The 25,923-nt window shown below is 35.2% G+C and overlaps 1 protein-coding gene across 5 annotated transcripts in view; it reads right to left on the bottom strand.

Annotated features, from left to right (window-relative positions):
* Positions 1–411: 411 nt before the first annotated feature.
* Positions 412–25,923, bottom strand: part of METTL8 (methyltransferase 8, tRNA N3-cytidine) — a 118,613-nt gene continuing 93,101 nt past the window's right edge. For 4 of the 5 annotated variants that reach the window (XM_074303136.1, XM_074303138.1, XM_074303137.1 and 1 more), the window contains 5 exons: positions 15,576–15,639; positions 10,640–10,779; positions 1,847–1,953; positions 1,640–1,705; positions 412–832 (listed from right to left, as the gene is read on the bottom strand). In XM_074303136.1, coding sequence (XP_074159237.1) covers positions 642–832; positions 1,640–1,705; positions 1,847–1,953; positions 10,640–10,779; positions 15,576–15,639 — 568 coding nt within the window. In that variant the 3' untranslated portion in view covers positions 412–641. The remainder of the gene's footprint in view (positions 833–1,639; positions 1,706–1,846; positions 1,954–10,639; positions 10,780–15,575; positions 15,640–25,923) is intronic. The other variant, XM_074303140.1, reaches the window with a different exon arrangement.

Here is a 25,923-nt window from a genome sequence, read left to right as displayed (position 1 = left end):
GAGGATGGGCCACTTGTCACAAGAGCAAAATAGCAGATACACAGGAAAGGAAAGAAAAAGTCAAAATCTATTCCAGATAGTCTCGGAATTAGGAGAGAAAAAAATAGCTTTGAGCAAAACCTTGGGTTTTTCCTGAATTTCCCTGGAAACAGATATGATGCCTATTTGGTGACAGATGACAACTGAGCACAGCTAGAATATGTTTGTGAACTGATTACTGAACCCAATGGCATAAATAAAGCAGATGATTGTCTCTACTTCTTAAAATAGGTAGACTATTGTGTTTTTTTGTTTTTTTTTTTTCTCAAGTGATCTCAATTACTGCAGTAAGCTGAATGGGTAATATTTTGTTTTTTAACCATTTTCAAAGAAAGACAAAGGCTTAGAAGTAACAAACACAAACAAACATGCTGAAGCAATTCACATTTACTGATTTTTTAAAAAATTGTCAAATACAGTAAATAAATCCATATCACTTAATATGTGTACATATGTATGAGCTTAATGGAAGGCCTCACCCATGATAAGAGAATCAAATATGATATTTCAGTTCTAGCTTCTAATTGCTCTTTCAGGAAGAATTTTTGAAGAGACCTTTGCATGGGGTGATCTTGATTTACAAAGAGGAAAAAGTACACTCTTCAACCAGCAGAAACCCCAGGAATGAGACCATCAGGGTCATTATGGAATGAATACAATGGTTTTTGAAATTTGCCCTGTATCCAAACTCGATGCATTCTCACTTTTTCTTTCCTATTAACTTGTAAACGACGGTCAATCAGGTTCTGCTTTTCATGTAACCCAGCCTGATGGAACATATCGTGGACTTCCCCTGTGACACAAAAATGAAAAGCAAAAGTATGACAAGCAATTAAGGACAAGAAAATAGTCACACATCATTGCTTCAGTTAACTATCCAGATTTTTATCCTTTAACAAAACTTTTCACAAAACACCCCCTCTAGGGTACAAATGAGGATAAAAGGCTTAAGAAAAACGCATACATCCTACTTGCATTAATAAAACGCAATAAGGAGGTATGATATAGCACAAACAAAAGGGACAGGAACTACTGTGTTTACCATTTTTGATATTTTAATAAATGTTCATTTTTAGAGTTTCCACTTAATAAAAGGGCCCAATTATGCCACAATTTAAATGTATTTACAAAAGACTGGGAAAATCCTTGAATACAAGGCTCATTTAATACTCATTTAGTACATCACTGTCAAAAATGTAGTTTAGAATGAAAAACTGATGAGACAAGTCATTTACTATGGGACTCATATGAATAAAACTCTCTTGATTGGCTCTATACTTTTATCAACTCTTTTTGCTTCATGCTAACAACACCCAACTGTGGACCAATGTACATCATCTGGCAGGAGATGCTATGATGAAATAATAAGGCTGGGTGGGCCAATTTCACTTGGAAAAAATATTTTAAAATATAATTTTTAAACCTTTCAATTTAAACTCCCACTAGAACATTTAAAAACACTGGAAGATGACCTTTAATCAATTATTTGACATTATGCTACTTATATAATACTATAACTTTCGAATTTTTCTCCCCACAAAGAGAAATTAAGAATTATTTTTTCCCAACCAACTGTATCCTTTTAGGATGTACCTCTTACCTTTTGTAAAGAAATATGCCCTGGTACCATCTCCTCGAACGTAAAAGTTTTCAGACAAACAGCATCCTATAGAAGATAGTTATGAAAAGTGGAAATTTAAATTCCTATCTGAAAAGCAGGAGATAAAGATGAGTAAAATCAAGGTAAACATTCTTCAAGACACAAATATGCAAAATCACCAAGGTAACAAAAAGGATCTCATTATACCTTTTTTGAAACGAAGTTGAGTGAGATCATATCTTCCGTGGTCTCGAAATAGCAACATTCCTCCAGGTCTCAGTAACTTGGACAATCTGTTTACCACGCCCTGCATCCTTTAAAGACAAAGCATGATGCCGTATTCAATTTCATCTTGCTTTTTTCTCTGCTAGAGTAAACCTTTGCATTTTGTAGTCAAAATATGAAAAGCCTGTCATCAAGCTCATTATAAGGCCACAGAAAAATAAACAACAAACACGATCAAGAATGAAAACAAAAATTGCTTTTACCAAAAAGGAAGGCAGGATTCACATATATGAAATAACCAGATTCAAAGGAAATTTAACTGGTGACAGAGGCCTACAGTGTCTACAGAGACCACCCAAGTGACTAGAGCTATTTGGTGGCTTCGTAGAGGTTTCTGCAGAATATCTAACAAAGCTGTACTGAAAAATCACATAGATATTTTCCAATAACCACAGTAAAATTAATTGGCTGCAGGGCAAGAAAAAAGAAAAACTGCAGGGTGCTTCTGCTTGTAAAATCTTTTACAAAGTAGGGGATGTAATTGTGCCACTATTATCTCATAGCTCAAAAGTCTAAAACAGAGTTATTTCTCTGGGTTTTGTAAACTTGTAAAATGGATTTCCCCCCTTTATTTTGATCAATCTATTTAAATGTAATTGGTTTTCTTTATAATCCTTAAACATTTAAAAACAGTCTTCTTGAGAAGTTCATAGATTTTACCAAATAGTTAAAGGGATCCACAACACACAAAAAGTCAAGAATTCTTGGTCTCAGACCAAGCTCACCTTTCCTCCAAAATGACTTTCTTTCCCACAAATCCATGACTTCCTTATGATTATCTGTAAACTGTATCATCAGTTGCCAAAGCTCAAAATCTTGGAGGTCAGATGGCTACCAGGATAATATATCTGAAGCTGGAAGGGACCTTTGGGACCATCTAGTTTGATTCCATCATTCTAAAGATTAGGAAGCCCCCGAGAGGCTGTAATTTGTCATCTCCTCTATATTGCTTATGTGCTTATATGCCATGACCACCAGATCCTATAGGTTCTTCCTTCTTTATTCTTTCTCTCAAGCTTTTCTTTTCCCACTTTCATTGTTGCCTCCTTTACCTGTCATCATTATCCCATCTGAACAACAAACTTCTAAAATAATCTCTCTAATTCCATATTCTTTCTGAACCAAACCATCCTACTTGCTATGGTCACATTAATCTTCACAAATACTGTTATTATCATTGATCCACTCCTCAGCAATCTCCAATGGCTTGTTATTAATTTTACTGTTTTATTGTTATTGTTCAATCATTTCAGTCATGTCCAGCCCTTTGTGATCCTATTTAGGGTTTTCTTGGCAAAGATATTGGAGTGGTTTGTCATTTTCTTCATTATTAGGTCTGTATCCCAAAGAGGTCAAAGAAAAGGGGGAAAGGACCTATTTATATAAAAATATTTATAGCAGCTCTTTTTGTGGTGGCAAAGAATTGGAAATTGAGGGGATGCTCATCAGTTGGAAAAATGGCTGGACAGGTTATAGTATATGATTGTGATAGAAAATTATTGTGCTATAATAAATGATGAGCAGGATGGTTTCAAATGGTCTTCTTCACAATCATATACTATAACCTGTCCAGCCGTTTTTTCAACTGATGAGCATCCCCTCAATTTCTAAATGGTTTTATTAGATCAAAAAGTATGCGCAATTTTATAGCTCTTTGGGTGTAGTTCCAAATTATTCTCCAGAATGGTTAGACTAGTTCACAATACTGTTAATAATAGTGCATTCGTGTACTACTTTTCCCATATTTCCTCCAGCACTTTTCAATTTTGTTTTCTATGTTAGCCAATCAAATAGGAATGAAGTGATATCTCAGAGTTGTTTTAATGTGCATTTCTCTAATCAGTAGTGATTTAGAGCATTTTGTATGTGACTATTGATAACTTTAATTTCTTATTCTCAAAATCATTTATTAACTAGAGAATGGCTCTTTTATAAATTTGGCTCAGTTCCTTACATATTTGAGAAATAAAGCCTTTATCAAAGAAACCTGTTTTTGTTTTGTTTTGTTTTTAGCAAATTTATTTTTAATACACATTGCTTTATGAATAATATTGGGAGAGAAAAATCAGAGCAAAAAGGAAAAACTATGGGAGAGATCAAAAAAGAAGTGAACACAGTACGTGTTGATTTACATTCATTCTCCTTAGACCTTTTTCTGGATAGATGGCATTTTCTGTTCAAAGTCTATTGGGATTGCTTTGGATCAGAGAAACCTGTTGTAAAGTTTTCCCCTAGTTTCCTGTTTTCTTTCAAATGTTAGCTGTATTCATTTTGTCTGTGGAAAAACTTCTTAATTTCATGTAATGAAAATTACCTATTTTATTTCCTGTAATTTTCTCCATCTCCTGTTTGGTTATAAACTCTTCTCTTATCCACAGATATGACAGGTACATTTTTCCATGCTTCTCTAAATTACTTATGATATCACTCTTTATAAGTAAGTCACTTATCTATTCACTTATCTTTTTTGATTCTATCTTGATAGATGGTATAAGATGTTGGTCTATGCCTAGTTTTTGCTGAACTGACAAGAGTGTTCCCAGAAGCTTCTTACCTCCAAAGCTTGGGTCTATATATTTATGAAACAATGGGTTATTATGGTTGTTTACTATTGTATATGGTATGTCTAATGTATTCCACTGATTCATCATTCTATTTCTTAGCCAGTACCAGATTGTTCTGATAATTACTCCTTTGGAATATAGTTTGAAATCTGGAAAACAATCTTCTCATTTTCACATTATTTTTCTACACAGAATCCTTCAAACTATCCTAATAATGAAACAATTCTTAGACAATATATGTAAGGACATCTAAATGGTGCAGTGGATAAAGCACGAGACCTGAAGTAAAGTCTGGTTTCAGACACTTATTATTTCCTAGCTGTGTGATACCGGGCAAGTCGCTTAGCCCTAATTGCTTTAGCAAAAATGAAGAAAGAAGAAGGAAGGAAGAAGGAAGAAGGGAGAAGGAGAAGAAGAAGAAAAGAAAAAAAGCAAAGAAGAGAAAAGAAGAAAAATAACAAGAAAAAAGATGATGATATATGTATCATCTTCTCATATAGAAAGATAAACATATTGACCTTTTATGTCCCTTAATGATTTCTCTTTCATGTTTACCTTTATATCCTTTCTTGAATCTGACATTTGAAAGTAAAATTTTCTTAGCTTTGGTCTTTTCAACAAGAATGCTTGAAATTCCTCTATTTCATAAAATATCCATTTTTTTTCCTTGAAGGAATTTTACTGAGTAGGTTATTCTTGGTGGTAATTCCAGCTCTTTTGTCTTCCAGAATATCATATTCCATGCCCTTTACTCCTTTAGTGTAGTGTAGTAGCTGCTAAAACTTATGTGATCCTAACTGTTGCTCCATATTATTTAAATGTTTTTTTTTTCTGCCTACTGGAAGTATTTTCTCTTTAATCTGAGAGCTCTGGAATTTGGCTATAAAATTTTTGGAAGTTTTCATTTTGGAATCTCTATAAGGAGGCGATCAGTAGATTCTTTCAATTTCTATTTTACCTTCTGGCTCTGGGATATCAGGGCAGTTTTCCTTAATAATTTCTTACATATCATATGATGTCTTACATCTTTCTTTGATCATGGTTTTATCTCCCCTTGATCTCTTTTCCAGGTCAGGTATTTTTCCTATGAAATATTTCACATTTCCTCTATTTAAATTTTTTTTTTAACTTTGATTCTTTCTTGATTTCCACTTGTACAATTCTAATTTTTAAGTAATTATTTTCTTCAGTGATGTTTGTACCTCTTTTTTCATTTAGCTATTGTATTTTTAAAGTGGCATTTCCCCCCATATGTTTTTGTGTCTCTTTTCCCAGGCTGTTAAATGTCTTTTTAAAAAATAATTTTCTTCTTTTGCCTTTGTTTCTTTGCCTAATCTTTCTTCTACTGTTCTTTTTAAATTTTTGGGTGCAGGTAATTGAAGCTAAGTGACTTTCCCAGGGTCACAAAGCTAATAAATCATTGAAGCCAGTTTGGACTCATATCTTCCTGACCCCAGGGTAATCTTATATTCCTACCTGTCTCTTATTGAGTTTATGTCCAATTCCCATTTTTCTCTGAGACTTTGTTTGTAGTTTTTTACTTCATGGTCTTCTTCTGAGTTTGTATCTTGATCTTCTATTTTACTACAGAAGCTTTTTTATGATCGGGCTCTTTTTTTCTTGATTTGGAACTTTATGCTAACGTTGGGTCCTGTTGCTAGAATGTAGGAAGGTAGAGAAGTATTGTTTCAATTTCACAGTGCTGTTTTCCAAATAGTATGGGTTTTTTAAAGTTTTTAGTACTTTCAAGATGGTGTGAGATCTGGGGAGAAATGTGATTACTGCTCTCTTAATCATCACTCTGGTCCTTACTCAGTAGGGTCTCCTATCTCTTGGGATTACAATCAATGCTATTCTCAGGGGCTTCCAATCTCTCTTCACTGACAGTGCTCCTCTCCATTCTTGAACTGTGACCCAGAAATGGGTAATGCAATAGAATTGCCAAATAGCTTGCAAGCAATACATCACTTATACATATGAAATTATGTAAACTGTTTCCATATTAACCATGTTACAAAAAAAGGAAAAAAAGTAAAAAAAAATGATGCTTTAATTTTCACTCAGTTCATCACTCAACAGTTTCACTCAGTTCACACATATACATACATACATACATACATATAGATATACTCACACACATATATACATACACACATATGTGTATAAATTATAAATCATCTATAGATGAGGAAACCAAAGCTCTTTCAATAGGAATGTAAGTTCTGTAAAGGCAAGGGATAAGCAGGTTCCCATAGTGGCTGACACATAGCAAATACTTAAAATAATGCTCACGGATTGATTTCTACTATATATTAATAATATTTTTTTCTGAGATGTAGGTCATTACACCTACCATACTACTAAAAATAGGTCTAAGGGAGTCAAACAAATTACTTGGAGTTGGTATATTATTTCTTTTCCTTGATATTTTGCATGGCCAAGCTAAGTAAAGAGTAAGACTCTTACCCTGCCACAGGGGCCCAACCTCCTAGGTCTAGGGGCCTCGACTTCTATGAAAAATCAGAATACTACGATGGTACAAATGGTTATAACATTATCCAGTGTAAAATACTGCTAAGTGAAATTGATATTTTAGTATATTGTCACAATGCTAAAAAGAAAATCCTAAATTCCTAAAGAAAAATTAAAAATTAAATTACCCTTCCTTTTAGACTAAAGAGACATTCAAGCTTAGGAATGAATTTCATTGTTTACCCATTTTACTTTGTATTTGGTCAACAAATCGATGAAATACAATTACTTGATTTTTAAAAATGGCATGAGTTCTTATCTTCAGCAGAACTTTGGAAGTTAAATACCTACGAAATATTACTTCTTTAATGGACACTCTACCAATTAAAATTGCAATACCATGCAAATGTAGCAGATAGGATTTCTAAATTGGAAATTCTATGCTCAGGTTCTAGTCAAGTTATATTGGTAACTGCCATGTGGTCAAAAGCAAGGGACTTACTTTCTTTGGGTCTGTAAAAAGATCAGGCTGGCCTGGATCATTTCTAAAGTATCTTTCATCTTCCACATTGTATATTTCTCAACTCAGCAAAGGTACTCTACTAGTTATATAAATTGATTTCAGGGTGGGAAGCAAAGACTTCACAAAAAATCTTTTAAGTAGAGGATGGACAAAATACTTGTTATTTACATTATAATCCGGATTGCTTTGGTTGAATTATTGGTTGAATTTGATAGCTTTTAAGGTGCCTTTCTAACTCTAAAATTCTGTGACTTTGTGAGTACCCAAGTGGCCATTTCCAATGTAGCCAGAATATTTGAAATTCTTGTCTTGGTATATTAATGAATTCAATTTGTGGTTAAGCTTCAGATGATGTTCAGAAGTTATAAGACTGGAAAGAGATTGTTAGGACAGGAATGGAGATGTAGACTAAAGAATTATCTGTATCTGAACTGTTGAGCTCAACTGTATTGAAATTGAGAAATTAATTATGAAACACAAAAGAAAGAGGGCTATGGGTAGAACAGCAGAATTAACTAAAGAGTTTTACAGATTTTAAGTGAAGAATTATATGGTTTGTTGGTTTTATTTTTGTTTGTTTTTTAAATATGTAATGGTAGTGGGAGGAAGGGACTTTAGTATGTGTAAGCTTAGAAGGAAGGGTTTTCTGGGGTTGCCTTATTCTGTTATAGACTATGTTCAAATTATGTGTTTTTCCACAGCTTCTGATAATGATAATTTTGGTTTTTAAAAAACACATGCCTTACATTTTAAAACACCACTTCACTCTTAGGAGGTTATATATTAGAAAAATATGATGCATGAACTTATTGATTAGAAACCTCATAGAGAACTAAAATGAAAAACAAACAGCTAAACACTCCAGTATTCAGTCATTTTCCCAAAGTTTCCCTCAGCCTTTAGTACCTATTACTTTAGATTCCAGACTTTGTAGGGAAGTATCCTTCAAAGCACAACTCAGGTATTACCTCTTACAAGAGCCCTTCCAGATCTTCCATTTATTTGCACTATCTCTGTCTTGAAATTTACTGCATATGACTTTGAGTTTACTTGCAAACAGGTCATTTTCCTCCAGTAGAATGTAAGTTCCCTGAGTACAATGACTATCACATTTTTATATTTGCATACACTAAGTTTTTGATAATTGTTTGTTGAATTGAAATGAATTGGACAAGACTGAAGACTGTGAATAAAGATAAACAGAATTCTTTTCATTTTGGTTAACAAGGAAGTTCCCAAATTGGCTCTAAGGATGGTGAGAAATGGAAACAAAGAAAATGAAATTTTTCTTTCTCTTCTCCTCGTTTACCTGAGCCCATTATTTTGCTTTGGCTCTCTCTGGACTAAAGACAAAGTAAATGAATGTGGTAAGCTCTTCTCATAAAAAACTGTGGTTTTACAGCAAGTTTTCTGGGCTTAATGGTTCAGGACCTGGTGGAATTTTGTTGTCATTCACTCTTCGTGACTCCATTTGTGGCTCTGGCAAAGATATTTAAGTGGTTTGCCATTTTCTTCTCCAGCTCATTTTACAAATGAGGAAACTGAGGTAAACAAGGTTAAGCAATTTGCCTTTGGTAACAAGGCTAGGAAGTAGTTGAGGTTAGATTTGAAGTCAGGGATTTCTGACTCTAGGGCTGGTGCTCTATCTGCTGGGCTACCTAGCTGTTCCTGGTTGAATTATCTGAGATTTTTTAAACAACCAGGTAGTCTATTTCTCTTATCTGATCACAGAATCCTGAATGACCCAGACTATGAACATTAAAAAAAAAGTCTCCCCGTTAGGCAAAAAAATCAGTATGTTTCACTGTAAAAAGTTTTTCTGTTACATCTATTTAAATCTGTTCTTTGACATCCAAGCCAAATCATTATTTAGGACAAAATAAGTTCAAATATTCTTTCTTAATTCTTATCTAGAATTTAAGCATTTCCTACTTGATACAGGGAACAGAAAGTCTTCCTTCTTATCCTCCTGCTTCATCTTTTGACTAATCATATTGGGAGGCAAAATAACACAGATTGTATCATTCAGCTAGCTCCTGGAAAAAGTCACCATTTAGGTCAATTAATGGAAAGAAATAATATAAGGACACTGTGATAAAATAGCAGCTTCACAAGGCTAACGTATAGCTAGTAGATCCACATAAATGTTCCCTTGCTCCAACGCATAAGAATTTTATGTCTACACAAGAGTCTTTTTTTGAGTCCAGTTTGCCATTCTTTTAACTAAGTAATCATCTCTGAAGAAAAAGTTAAAAACGGATAGAATGTATAAGAAAGGACCAAGCTTCTTATACCAGAAACTGCAGCTTCTTTAGAAATGGAAGATGATCACAAACCTGATGTAATTCAAGCTAAGCATATGTCTCTGCTATCTGTTGAACATGTCAGTCTCTATTTCATGCAAATCTCAAGAAACTTCCCACATGCTTACCTTGACATTCTCAACACAGTGAGATATGACAAAGGCAACTAAATAATAAATTCGAGTGTTCTTATAGGGTTTTTTCTGCCTCACAGACCATACTAACAAGAAGTTTAGCTAAATTTTTTAACAGATCCCACGTGAATTAAACTGACAAGTATAAACAATCCATTGCTGGCTGCTGCTGCTTCTTTTCTTTTTCTTCTCCTTTTCCTCCTCCACTTCTTCTTCCTCCTCCTTTTCCTCCCCCTCCTCCTTCTTTTTCTTTTTCCTCCTCCTTTGTGAACCCATGTGGATTTGTGGCCTCTCTTTTTGAACTGTGGTAGGATGTTAAATCAGGATGTTTGTTTCTGATCTCCAAGAACAACTTGCTGTTCCCATGCTCATCTCCCTCCTATTTCCCCCCCCCCCCAGCCTATTAGGCTGTTTCTGAATTTGTAATTTCCTTGAAGCACTGTCACTTTTAATAGGTATGTGTCTTGCCAGAATATGCTCACTTCATTTTGACAGTGACAGAAAGCTCACTAATGAAGTAGTTTGACCAGTTTCTTTCTAAAATTCTGAAAAGGGAGGGGGGGGGGACTGCATTTAAAAGAAGGCACATTATACATAATGTAGCTTGCTAAATAATAAATTCAAGAATTGTCATTTCACTTTGATATTCCTGAAAACCACTAGTGATAAGAAAAAAAAAAGCTTTAACATATTTGCTTTGCCCTTTAGTCTTCATTTACCTGTCAGGATGAATAGAAGAGAGCACAAAGACTAGGAGAATGACATCTAGGATCCCATCAGGAAAAGGGTAGGATAAGCCATCATCACACACATCATGAACAAAGGCAGAACACTGGGCTGGGCTATAGGCTGAGTGGGACTGTCATGATGGAAAAAGAGAAAGAATTCCAAAGTTATTAAGCAGACCTTCAGTGGGGTTGTTTTGTTGCTTTCTATTGTTTAAAAGGTCAAATCTTTTTTTATTCCTTCTGAGGAACTTTTCTCAGAGAATTAAGAAACACTTAATTTATAGGCCTGGGTTCCTATTTCTTCCATCTAGATATCAGAAATGATGTTTGTCAATTCACTTTCATAATAAAATATTTTCTGTGCTAAAAAAGCCTGGCCTCACAAAACGACTGACCAGGCTTCTAACCACAAATGATATGATTTTGATCCTGAGCCTCAACCAGCTTTTTCTAAGCTAGTCTCCTTGTATTTGAGGTATCATAGGTTCCATCCTTTTGTCATAAGGTTCTGAGATTAAAATGTCACATTAACACAATTATTTATACTGTAGCAAGAATTAGATCCACATCACTGGGTAGGAGAAAAATAGAGAGGATATTTGGGCACTGGATACAAAGGTTACAAGTTGATAATTTAGGGGGAAAGGGAAGTCAAAGTATAGTCTAGGACCCTAAAGACGAACTTTCCTGACTTTTAACATTTTTGCCCAAGTGTGGTCCTTAATGAATTCTTGCTGACTAAATGGAAGAAGGAATCAGTGAGCTTGTCTTGACTATATGATAAAATTACAAAATTGTTCCAAATATTGCATTTTCCCTTAAATTCATGATTGACAGATTTAATTATCAAAATTCTTATTTGTAAATATATTTTAGCCCACTAAAAAGTTTCATGTATTTACTATTTACTTACTAAAATAGTATTTAATATTTGATTTTTTTTTTCTAAAATTATCTCCTTAAGTCTTCAAAAAGCATACCCTAAAAATATGGGATCTGGTGAACAAGTCACTGCTTCCTTGTAATGCCAGAGAAACTAAGGCAAGATAGAGATTAGAGAATATTTAATAATTTATTTAAAAGAGAGAGATATACTGAGACCAAATGGATGCATGATTTGGTCCCAGGGCTGAATGAGACTATTGTCTCCAAGAATCCAGCAAACAATGTGAGTTCTCAATGACCTACATACACATGGCTCAGACTCAGGGAGTAGATCGAGACAGGGGCAGAGTCAGGGTGCTGAGAATGGGACTCTGACAGGATGGGATGACATAATCAGGGGGAGGCACCCAGACAAGGGGGAGAGGCATCTTGATAAGACGGTATCTGACATTCCAATAGTTTGGGATGGGGAGAGGCATTCTGATATTCTAAAACATAAGATCTTTTATCCTTACTAAATCTTCTGATAAAGAAGGAGGGGAGGTTTTGCAAAACTGAGCTTTGAGCTGATAATTATAAACTGAAGCAGAGAAACTGAGTCAGGACTGGTCAGGATAATTAGGGAAACTGAGTCAGGACAATAAAAGAGAACTGTAGCATAACATCCTAACTTTTCTTTACCCTTGATAACTGTAAACAGAAAGCCTGGAGTAGTAGACAGAGGATCAGTTTTGGAATTAGGAAGACTTAGAATAAAGTCTGGCTTATGATTCAACGTTGTTCTGTGATCATATCAAAATGTTGTTGAATCATTTCAGTCATGTCCAACTCTCTGTGACTCCATCTGATGTTTTCTTGGCAGAGATACTGGACTGGTTTGCCATTTTCCTTTTCTAGCTCATTTTACAGATAAGAAACTGAGGCAAAGTGTTAAATGACTTCCCAGGGTCATACAGCTAGCAATACCTGAGGCCAGATATTAACTCAGGAAGATGAGCCTTCTTGACTTTCACTCTAGCACTCTGAGCTATAGTACCAGCCAGCTACTCCTAACTTATCAGTGCCCCCAAACAAAACCCTAGACTCTAAATTGCTCATTTGTAGTAGTGGGGAGAAATTTCCACACCAGCACTTTCTCACAAAATCACATATCTGCGTACTTTCCTCCCCAGTAAAAGATTATGAAGGCTTTGATTATTCACTGTTTCAGGCTTTGCCTCTTCCCCCACCCCTTTTCCTGTCCTTGCTTTTAAATGGTTTAGAGAACCTTATTTTTTTTTTTTTTATATTTTTATCATTGAACGATACCTTCCTCCCCCACTGAACTTTTCCTTTTGACAGAAGTTAAGTAGAAGTGACTGAATTTGATGGCACAAAATAATGATAACAATAATAATGAATAAAAATTAATTTATATAACACCTACTATGTGCCAGTCACTGTTCTAAGTGCTTTACAAATATCTCATTTGATCACATGTACCTGCAGTCATTTTATCTCTTTCTCAAGAGAAAGGAAATATGGTTCCTCATTTTTTTATCCTCACCAAAAATGGTCATTGCAATTAAGTAGAGCCTGGCTTTCTTTTTTGGTTGTTTTAGTTTATATTATCATAATCACTGTGATATGGGTTAAAAATTCCTTTCTAATTCCCAGCCCCCATGAATCCTAATGGGAGATATCTGGGCTTTGCCAGCCCCCACTGGATCTGAGCTAACTTGGGCTGTCCCAGCCTCCACTCTAATGATCTGCTTTGGTTTCCCCAACTCCCTGCCTCCAGCACAAACAGTTCCTTATATAAAAACCCATAGAATTCCATTCAATTCTACCCCTGGTCGAAACCACCAGGAGCCAACCTGGGACTCCACCCACGGGGCCCCTTCACCAAAAGCCCCCCGTTATAAAAGAGGGAAACTGGAGCCCACTCTTTGCAGGAGCCCCAAACATGGCATCCTTACGCCAGCCATGTCAGGGTTCCTGTCCACCCGGCGCTAGCCTGGCCCTGGCTACGTTTACCTTTCTACGTTTACCCTTACTTCCAAATCCCAAATAAACCTCTTTTATTAATCTAGGTTTTTGGGTCTGTAAATTCCTTTACAAGGGATTCTTGCACCACGACTAGACCTCATTTAACTCTGTATCATTAGGCCGAATCCAAAAGGGTTGCAGGGGAGCTCTATTTGACTCCCTGTACCCCGAAACTGCCATTAGACCTCAATTAACCCTAATTTCATCTAGGTACCCCTTACCTAACTCTCATCAACTATAGATAATGTTTTTAGGCTTTGTCTTCTGACACTGGCACTCGTAACTTTTTTTTTTCCTTTCTAATTTTGCATGGAGACCTTGATATTTTAGTGCTTGCAACTAGATGTTTCTAACCTAGTTTACTTTTTATTTATTTTTATTTTTTGACGAATTAAGGCCAGAGCAATAAGGGTACTATGTGGTCTGTTCAAGGATAAGAAGATAGGATGATGTGTGTTTTATTTTGTATCCAAAGCATATCAAAGTCTCCAGGTATAGACCTCCTGACAGTTGCTCCATTTTAAAAGTCTGCTCACATCAGTATTAATGCTCCTGCTAAACTGGCCTATTAGTTGTCTCCTAAGAAATGCAACCCATTCTTCCTCATTGCCTCAAGAAATAATAACAATAATAGCTGACATTTATGTAGAGACTAGCAAGAGTCAGACAATTATCTTTTTTGATCCTTCCAACAATATTAGGAGATGGATACTATTATATAAATGAGGAGAATGAGGCAGAAGTTAAGTAGGTTGCCCAGTTACACAATGAACGAGATGAGGTGAGATCTTTCAAGACAGTTATGAAAACTGAGTAAGGCTTCATCTACTTCAGAGTTTGAGTAGGCCTGAAGGACTTTGAGGATTGAGTCAAGGATATACTTGATCCCCTTCCTGCTATCCTCCTATGACATCATTTCCTCCTTATTTCAGTCAAATATGGGCAACTATGTACTTACTGGTCAAGTTGAATTTTGTGGGTAGATCTGGTGTTTAGATTGTAAGACTTTTGGCCAATGAGGATGAGGGTCAGTGGTGGGAGGAGGTATTTGTTTTAGGGATTAAAGGTACTAATCCTGTCCACAGGAGATGCTTCCTTCCTTTGATTGTCTGCAAGGGGTGGGAAGCCCAATTCTCCCCAGAACATACAATAAACTTTGCTTTACTTCTAGAGACTTCTCCAGCTTTTTTATTAAATGGTGATCCTTCACCATTTCTGTACCACACAACAATCAGTAAGTATCTGAGACTACATTTGAACTCAGCTTTTCCTGCTGCCAGGCCCTATATTCTATTCATTACCGTGCCATCAGTATTTCCTGATTCCTTCTTTCCTCAGTTGTTAGAGCTTTCTTCTTTTTCAATCTGCCTTATATTTATATATGTACATATTGTATGCCCAGTAGAATGTGACATTTTTGTCTTCATATCTCCAGTATTTAGCACAGTGTTTATATGTGTGTGTGTATATATATATATACATATACATATACATATACATATATATATATATATATATATATATATATATATATATATATATATATTTTTTTTTTTTGACTGAACTTATACGTTCACAGGTATAGGGAACTCCTGGCAAGCAAATTCACTCTATGAAGATGAATACCTATTCTGAAACTTAACTGTTTTAAGAAGTTGTCCTGGGTAGTCAGAGGTTAAGTGGCTAGCTCAGGGCTATTCTGCCCCGGGCCAAAATGGATCAAGAAGCAGCAAAAGAACTCTCATCTTTCCAATCCTGAAGCTGGCTCTCTAACTACCATATTATACTGTCTCTCATTTACAAAATTAATAATAGGTGCTTAATAAACTTTTAAAAAATTAAATTGAATCAGAACAATTGGTTGATATCTTCAGAAAAAAGTATTCTTTTTTCCTCAGAAATAACAAAAACTCAGTTTAAAATGACCAGATGTCATCTTATCTCAGTACTGAAGGCTTTGGATGGGGGTGGCGGGAGGGGGACTCTCAAACTATAAAGGCAATAAAAGAGATACCTTTACTAGCTCCACTGCTCCAGAAGCAAAATCACAGCAGTAAAGAAAGGTCTCTGGAGCATTCCTATGAAAGCAAGGGAACACTCTAATTATATTGTTGCCATAGATATATTCAAGCTACACACAGAGGAAATTGCATGTATGACTTATTAATAGGGATTCTTATATAACTTGGGGCAAGCCTTGACCTATTATTGTTTATGTGGTTTCATTAGCATCATCATCACTATCATCAATAAAAAGTGACAATAATGATTAGAAATAGTAATACTAGTGCTGCTTTTTATACTAGCACTGTGGGGTTTTCTCCCCATATTACTTCTGAATTGACACTGATTTCAGTGGCTTCTTTCCACCTATAGGGTCATCTAAAGTCCTCTGCCTGGAATTCAAGGCCCTTTAAAATTTGGCCTCCTGCCCATTTTTCAAACTTCACTTTTATTTATTCCCCTTTTCCTTCCAACCAAAGGAATGTACTTATGTTTACCACAGTGGGTTGAGTTGTTCAATCACACTTTCCCCAGGCAGGAATGTCTTTTCCACTACATTCCATTTATCTAAGTTTAACCTTCTTTCAAAGACTACTTCGACTCCCAATATCCCTAAAGAAAATTTCCAGAATATTGCGATCATTGATGAAGTTTTTCTTTTCCTGAATATCTGCAGGATTTTAACAACTGTACAACTTGCATGTCACCCAGCATTTGCTGTCATCAAAATTTTCTAATATATTTTCTTTTTTTAAAATTATAATTTGTTATATGTTTTTTATTTTTATTAATAGTTTTTATTTACCAGATATATACATGGGCAATTTTACAACATTGACAATTGCCAAACCTTTTGTTCTAATTTTTCCCCTCCATCGCTCCAGCTCCCCCAGATGGCAGGTTGACCAATACACGTTCAGTATGTTAAAGTATAAATTAAATACCATATATGTATACATGTCCAAACAGTTGTTTTGCTGTGCAAAAATAATTGGACTTTGGAATAGTGTACAATTAGCCTGTGAAGGAAGTCCAAAATGCAGGCAGACAAAAATTGAGGGATTGGGAATTCTATGTAGTGGTTCATAGTCATCTCCCAGAATTCTTTTGCTGGGTGTAGCTGGTTCAGCTCATTACTGGTCTATCTAATATGTTTTCTAATATAGCTTTCAAAGTTATTATCAAGGTGAAACTGTTTATTATTATTTTTGGTACAAGTTATGCTTATAAAAATAGATGCCTTTTCTTTTACATTACAATTCATTTATGAATATACTCCTCCTTTCCTCTAGCTATCTCTTGGAATAAAAATGAAAAAAAGGAAGAAAAAAAAATATACCACAGCCATTATTCCCCACCTCTGCAACCATGGAAGGGAGATATATTTTCTTAGTTCTTTTCCAGGTTCATCTAAGTCATTATAATCATAAAAGGTTCAGCTTTGCTTTACTGTTTTTTCCATTTCCATTGTTGTGGTCAAAGTGAATAGTTTTCTTTAAACTCCTTATTTTATTTCATAAATTATCTCATGATTCTGTTAATTCCTCGTATTTGTCTTAAAAAAAACAGCTCAGTAATACTCAATTAATATTAATGTATCACAATTTGCTCATATCTTCAAAGTCAAGCATAGTGCCTGGCACATAGAGGGCTGCTAATAAATGCTTATTGACTGATTGATTTAGCCATTCGCTAGTCAACGGGCAATCTACTTTGCTTCTAGTTCTGTTACCATAAAAAAAAGCATAATTTATGAATATTTTAGTATAAATGGGACCTTTCTGTTTCTAACCTCTTTGGAGAAATTCTCCACGTTAAATAAAACTTCAGTCCAATTTGTGTGGTAAAATATTTTAAAATTATATTAACAAAACAATAATCAAGATTTGTAGAAAGCTTTAAGGTTTGCAAAATGCTTGATAAATATTATCTCATTTGTTTCTCCCAATAACCCTAAAAGGTAGATGCTGTTATTATTCTAATTTTGCAGATTAGGAAATTGAGGCAGAAAGAAGTTATGTGGCTTGCCCAGAGTCAAAATAACTAATGTCTGAAGCAGAATTTGAATTCAAATCTTCCTGACTCTAAGATATTCATTCTAGTCACTGTTTCAAAAAGAATTACATTTTAAGTATGATTCCTAAGGGTAGTAAAATAGCTAAACCTGTTTTAAAAAAAATCCATTTCTGATCAAGTTGGTACTGGATGTAACAATATTATAAACAAAGTGCTTAGGGAAAAGATGGGGGTTATTTGCTATCAGTGTGTATTATGACTGGAAATATTACTGGGGACTATAATTCATCTTACAAGATGTTTCTCAGCAGTTTTCACTTTCCTTTTTGCTCATCTAAACCATTTGGAAGATTCTTTGAGTTCATCATGGTTTTGCCTTGAAAAAGAAAACCTTACACTCTCTTTTTAAACTGTTTTTTTATTCGTAAATGACTGTCATTTTGCTGGCAATATCAGAACTTTAAAAAAAAATTAACATCAGGTTCAAACATCAGAGTCATTAGAAATTAGAAGCACTTGTGTTTTTTACATATTTTTGGGATATGATAATCAAGCTAGCTCCACAGTCATCTATTTTGTCATCATAACTTTGGTTATTCAAGCTTTTTTTTTTTTTTTTTTTTTCTTATTTCATCTTATTTTGATGCACTCCAATAACAATGATGAGTTTTTAAAAAAAAACCTAGGAATATAAATGTATGGTTGTTTTACATGCTTTTGCTAAGGTATACTATATAGATGGATAAAGCATTTATTAAGTAGTTATTGTGTTTCAGATACTGTGAAATGAGTTTGGATATAAATACAAGCAAGGAAAATAATTTCTACCCTTAAAGAACTTGTTTTCAAATAGGGAACATAACACAGAGAACAGGCTGAGAAGAGAAAGGTGAAGTTGGAGTGATGTTCAGACTCATGTCAGAGACATTGGAGATATCAGGAAATGGTACAGAGGCCTGAACTTCTTGCATATTGCTTTTTTTGCATATATTTTATGATCCCACTAAACTAGCTTATTTAACTATTATCCAAACAGCCTTTTATCTTCCTTTGCACAGACTGTCCTTCTGAGTTTGGACTGTCTCTTTGAGTCCCACACCTTCTGCACCTACCACTTCTTAGAAGCCTTAGCTTTCTTTCATGCTCAACTTGGGTTACCCAACTAAATGTTTGGGTTGCTCCCATTTCATCCAGGATCATCTCCAGTCATCCTGATCTATATCTGGCTACTGGTTCTAAAGGGGAAAGTGAGGAAGATGACCTTGCACAGCCCTCCCTCACTTAAATCCAATTTATATGCATGTCATGGCACTACTTCCCTGATGAAATGGTCCTCTTTAAGAATAAAGGACAAACAAATAACCTGGTTGTTAGTGTTCTCTCTCCCCTCAAATGATCAATTGTTTACATATATGGGAATGTTTACTGCTCTCAGTAGAATACAAGGTTCTTGAAATCCGGGATAGTTTTTTTCATGCTATCTCATTTATAGAAGGCACTTAATAATTATTTGAATTGTTAAATTGAATAGTAAAATAAAATAATGTCAAACATACAATGTGGGGCAGCTAGGTGGCGCAGTGGATAGAGCACCAGCCTTGAATTCAGGAGGACCCATGTTCAAATCTTATCTCAGACACTTAACACTTCCTAGCTGTGGGACCCTGGGCCTTAACCCCAGCCTCAGGGAGAAAAAAAAAAAAAAAAAAAGAAACATACAATGCTAGAAGCTGGATTCCTTTCTTTTGAATATAGGGGCTCCAAAGTTTTGTCTATACAGCTGTAGGATTATATTATATAATCCTTTTAACAGCAATAGCCCTGTCCAAAAAAAAATTATGGGTCTATCATTAAGTATGACATTAGCTTTGTCAACAAGATCTTGCATTTCTTTTTCCTCCTTGCAGCTAGATCTTTTGTCAAAAAAATAAAATGCCTTGGGTATGTTAGAGTAGTGAGCAAATAAATGATTCTTATGAAAATTCTCCATAGGCTTTACTCTGGGCTAATTTTATACAATGGCTTTTTAACTCAAGGCAGCAGAGACATGTAATCAATAGGTTAAAAAATATGACTAATTATGACTTTGGCAATTGCATATTCTGCCCAAAAGTACTAGAATCTTTTAGGGGAATGAATTTAACACTTTGTTTTGTCAAGTATGAACTCATATAGCTCGAATGGGCCTCTTAGGATACATGTAAAGGTTGCCATTGGGTGGTTGCCTATTTCTAATTGTCCTTCTTCAAAGCTCTGTCCTGATCTCTCTTTTCTATAATGAAAAGGATTTTAATTTGGCAAGTAATTCCACAATCTATAGATCCAGTCTAATGTTACCTATGAACTCCAGTACTGTATCACTAAATGCTTGCTAGACATCTTCATCTGGCTATCTTACTAGTGTCTCAAAATAGAACACATAATTCCTACTTCTAAACCCTTTCCTTCCCAAAACTTTCCTATTTCTAATAAGGTCAAAAGTCTAGTATCTTTCCAGACTCATTTTGTGATATTCCTTTTACATATTCTATGATCCAGTCAAACTGTATTACCATTTCCCTAAACTCAATATTCTGTCTTTTCACCTGGCCATTCTCTAAGTCTGGAATCCATTCCCTCCTGTTCAGAACTCTTAGTTTTATTCATCTCAGATACCATCTTGCACATAAAGTCTTTCTGATTTCCCCAGTTATTAGTACTCTCCCCCCTCCGTATATAAACTTCTGGAAGACAGGGACTTTTTTTGTTTGTTTTTGTTATGGGAATTTAATAAATGTATGTCAAATGAGTAAATGAAGGAAGATGGCCAATGATGTTAGTACCAGTTATTCTAGTAACTCTGGTTACATTAATGAAACAACTCCAGCCAGAGCCCAGGGCAGGGAGTTAAAGGATTTCTTGAGCTACAAGGGAGCAAAACTAAAATATTCTTATCTGAATTATAGGGCATTTAATATTTGCACAATTGATATGATAGAAAACATGGTATACTGAATAAGAAGCCAGAATTGGGTCAGGAAAAACTGGATTTAGATCCCAGTTCTGAAACTTCCTAACCATATATGACTCCAGTCTTGAGCCTCAGTTTCTTCACATGTAAAATGAAGGTAATAATGTGTCAGTCTTTGTGAGGTTCAAAGAAGATGTATATAAAATGTTCTAGATTATATTACATCATCAATTTGGAAATTCATTAGAGTCAAGAGACTGGCATTTGTCTCTTTTTGTATCCTTAGCATTTAGCACAGCACCTGGCACATAGTAGGTACTTCATAAATATTTACTAATTATGTTGCAAATCATAAACCACTATATACATGTCAGCCATAATTATAAAGATCAGGTTCATTATTAGGATTATAATCACTCAGGATCATAGAATTTAGGGTACTTAGATAGTGACATGGAAAGAGTGCCAGGAAGACTTGAGTTCAACTCCACCCTCAGACACTAGCTGTGTGATCCTGGGTAAGTCACCTAATAGTATTTGCCTCCATTTCCTCATCTGTAGAATAAGTTGGAGAAAGAAATGGCAAACCATTCTTGCCAAGAAAATCCCAAACAGGATCATGAAAAGTGAGACACAAAATGACTGAAAAAAATAGAATTTTAGACTGCTCTTTAAGGAGTGTGTCTTAACTCTTCTCATCCCTGCAGTCTCTTTATTGATGATTTCATTATCTCCAAACAGAAGTCCCCCAAATCTACATATCGAGCCCTTCTCAGTCCCTTCTGAAGTACAGTTCCACATCTGACACTACTTACTATTTCTGTCTGTCCCCCAGGCTCTCTAAAGCAAGATGTCTGACACTCAGGAACTTGAAATAGAACTTGAGAAGATCACCAAGAGAAAGGATAAAAAGAGAAAAAGGAAGAGGGGCTAGAGCAGAACCATGGTAAAAGGACTGTGATGATAATTCAGAAAAGAAGTAGCCGGACAGCCAAGTGGAGAACCAAGGAAGCAGTGGCACAACACTGGAGAGAAGACAAGATGTATTAGGCTGGGTGCTGGGGGAGGTGAGATAGGAAAACCTTCTATTCCTTCCAGATTTCTCTATTTCTATTGTCATAATTCACTCATCCTGCTTATCATCTCTTGTTCAAATCCACTTCAGATGTGTCCTGACTCTTTGTGATCCTATTTGGGAACTTCTTGGCAGAGGTGCTGCAGTGGTGTGTCATTTCTTTCTCCAGTTCATTTTACAGATGAGGAAAGTGAGGCAAACAGGGCTAAATGGCTTGTGCACAAGTTTTAGGAAGGGTCCTGAAGGAGATTTCAAAGATGTAAATTTTGTAGTGTAAGTGGCATGGTGAGGTAGAGGAAAGGAGTTAGACAAATAGTAGGGATAAGGCTTGGTTCAGAGCTCTAACTCACATAGAATAGGCTATAAGGGTAATAATTAAAGATGTTTAGTAATAAAACCTCTTGAGATTCATAATAAGTCTTTTATTATATATTTAGGGAGGCTGTTTAATCACTGTATATAAAGTCAGAGCATCTGGGGCTCAAATCTGGGGCCAATTTACTCATTTTTCCTCATCTACTGAATGAAGGAGTTGGATTAGATGATCTGAGGCTCCTGAGACCTCTAAATCAATGCTTTTATGATCCTATGAAATAGATATACAAATATGCATTTAGCAAACTCTCAACTGGGCTCCTTTTACATACTTATATATTTCTGGAGGATGAATACTATGTTCACACAAAATACACTTGTTCTGAGGCTCTAGGGATTTGCATTCAATATAAAATCTCGCTGAATAAGTTAATGTGTGATGAACAGGAGCTGGTTATTTAAAAAAAAAAAAGGAAACTGAGACTAAAGTGAAATGCACACACCAATTAGCTGAGATTATTTTCTACATCTATTCTAGTTCTTGGCTTTCTATCTCTTAGGTAATCAGTCCTTTGGTTGGTGGGATAGATTTTACTGAATAACCAAATAAACAGTCACAAATCTGTGAAATTCACTCAAACGGAACTTAATAGTGGACCCTTGGTGTAATACAAAGGACAACATAATGAGAAAGCACATCCATATATACCTCCCCAAAGACTTTCAAGCATAACAACTCTAATATTTAGTGTTTAAACAGAACTAGCCTCCTTCAACCCCACTTGGAGAATGCAGACCCCTTTTGTAATGTCAAAAAAAAATTTCATGAGTCTCTACATAATATAATTCTATTAACAATAACTATTGATTGAGAAAATGTTATAAAATATTACTATGAATTCAGCAGTTCTTTTAAGGGAATTTGTATTGTACAAATTACAACAGTATTTAAACATTTTTAAAAATAGTAATACATATTCTGAGGTTCATTTAACATGACATTAATTTATCTGAGATAAATTCATTTAACAAAAGGTATGCTTCCTTATTTATTTATTAGCATATGAATTTGTGGACACCTTTCCAAAGCAATGTTCCACTGGTTTCAGGTTGCAAACCACTGGTCTAAACTTTTCTGTCTTTATCCTCTTCACCCTCTCTGCAGGTAGATATGATGGACGAGCCACCATTATTTTTTCTTATCTTGATTTGAGTGATGTTGCAGTATATTCTTCTTACCTTACCTCTCCAATTTCTTCTCTGGCTTTCTTTCATCTTTTATTGGTTCTTCATTCTTATTTCCCTCCAAAAAAAATACCCTAAATACTGTCCTTGGGCCTCTTTTTTCCCCTCTCCTAGTGATTTTATTCATCTCTATGGCTTCAGTTATCACCTGACATCTATTATATTTCTTATAGTTAAAAAAAATGGTAGAGTCCAAAAAAACAAACAGTGGATAAGAGAGGTTTGTGGGGAGCCAAGCACATTAATATGCTGATGATGGAATTATGAATTGCTTCACCCTTTCTGGAAAATAATTTGAAGTTACTTGAGAAAAATCACTAAATGTTCATCCCATTTAATCCATTGATACCATTATTAGAAAAATACTCCAAGGAGGTCAATAATAGGAAGAAAGGTCCCATTTATAATAAAATATTCACAATAATATTTAAAACAAAAGTACTGTGAACAGAGTGAGTGCTGATTAGGAAATGGCTGATCAAATCTAAGTATATTAATGACTTATTTACATTATTTTGTTGTTGTTCAGTTGTTTTTCAGTCGGGTCCAATTCTTCATGACCCCATATGGAGTTTTCTTAGCAAAGATACTGGAGTGGCTTGCCATTTCCTATTCCATCTCATTTCACAGATGAGGAAAGTGAAGCAAATTGGGTTAAGTGACTTGCCCAGGGTCACACAGCTAATAAATGTCTAAGGCCAGGTTTGGTCTCAGGAAGATGACTCTTCCTGACTCCAGGCCTGGCACTCTATCCATTGCCACCTAACTATACTATTTTTAACATTATAAGGGATGACAAGTATGAAGAATTCAGAATAACATAGGATGTCATATATGAAATGATATGAAACAAAGAAATCACAACCAAGAGAACACACACAATGACAACAACAATATAAATGAAGACAACATAATTCATATAAATTACAATGAATAATGATGCTGAAAAACCATTCTTCTCTTTTTTGGTCACTCTAACAGACAGATCTGTTCAACCCTTTAAAATTAAAAAAAAATTATATATATATATAATAAGATGATTGTTAGGGAATGTTTATTGTAAAAAAATCAAAATTTATCTAGAAAATATTTTCTTGCCTATTATATGGTAAATCTTTAATATTTATTGATAAAACATTTTTTAAAGTGAGGGAATAATAATACTTATCTACCTCATAGAGTTATTGTGAGGAAAATGTTTTGCAGATCTGAAGAGATGTGTATGTATGTGTGTGTACCTCTTGCCTTTATATTAAATATATTATATATGCCTTATATGACATATTTAACATTTATTTTAAATACAGACTACACACATACCTCTTAATATGTATATACATGATATATATACAAACATGCATATATTCATGTACACATAGCACATATGTATGATGTACATGCATATAAGAACACACACACAGATGTGCATGCATGCACATTATTATTATTGCTCATGCCCTGCCATCTCCTATTCCAAGTCTCTGTTTGCATTATCCCCTGAGCCTAGAATGGATTTATCTCATTATCTCTATTGGAGTTCCTGGTCCTCTTCTTTCAAAGGCCAATTGAAGTGGTAGCCTCCTAAGAAAGACTTCCTGATCATCCAGATGGAAGTGACCTCTTTCTCCCCAAATTTCTTACAGCCTAACTCTTGCAATTATTTCTCTAGTATTCCTTCTCCCTTTGTCCATCCCCCAATTAATTTTTATTCTTATTGTTACCTGACTTTCCCTTTTCAGATGATAAGGACTTATTTCCCCTCCAAGAGGAACTAAAAAAGAAGTGCTAGCTTTATCACCACAAGATCTGGATTCCAATCACAGTTCTGTGAAAATCTCCTTCAACTCTTCCTCAGTGAGGGACCTCGTCCAAGGGAAACCAGACAGTTTCACTCAGTTATCTAGTAAAATAATTCCAACTCTATTCAACAAACTCATTCTATTCAAATTCCAGCCCAAGCTGAAAGCCATCTTGTAGAACTCCACCCACTAGCCCTCTTCAGCTTGTAGACAAAGCTCCTATTATAAAAGAGCCAATCTAAAATCCTCTCTTTGCAGAGGTTCCAAACATGCCATGCTAGGCTATGCCATGCTATATGCCAAAGAGCCTCTGCCCACTGGAATAATATTTTTTTCCAGTGTTATCCTCTCTTTACTCTCACCTATTTCCCTATCCAAACTTTATGCCTTTCTGTCAGGATTTCTAATCTTACTTTCCAATCCCTATAATAAACCTCTTTTATCAATCTAGGTTTTTGGGTCTGTAAATTCTTTTACACAGAACCTCTGTACCACCAGAAGGGAGTCCCCAAAGCTCCCTACTCTTGTACCGAATCCCAAGGGGAGAGCCAAACCTCTCCATTTGGTTCCCTGAACCCCAAATCTGCCACTAGACCTTATCATTTAACTCCCTGACCACCAGAGACCCTAATCTCATTTTGATTCCCTAAATCTAGACCTTATCATTTGGTTCCTTACTAAAGGGAACTCCAAAATCTAAACCTCATCAAGCTGATCTTAGAGGTTCCTTGTAGCTTCAAGCATTTGCTCCTGTGATGTCTCTTTGTTTCCACCAGCAGGCATGCTTATAGAAGGTGATCAACAAATATTTGTTGAATTACACTGAATTGAAATGAATTAACCTTTGCCTTCTGTCATGTAAGGTAGGTGCCTTCAGTATTTACTGCACAGGCAACAATGCAGACCAGAACAGTATGTGGGCCAAGGGAAAGCATACTTTTGTTTCACCAGGAAGGCT

Source organism: Sminthopsis crassicaudata, chromosome 3, assembly GCF_048593235.1.
Source record: "Sminthopsis crassicaudata isolate SCR6 chromosome 3, ASM4859323v1, whole genome shotgun sequence".
Lineage (NCBI taxonomy): Eukaryota > Metazoa > Chordata > Mammalia > Dasyuromorphia > Dasyuridae > Sminthopsis > Sminthopsis crassicaudata.
The sequence above is the reverse complement of the archived record's forward strand: the minus strand, read 5'-3'. Positions and strand labels throughout refer to the sequence as shown.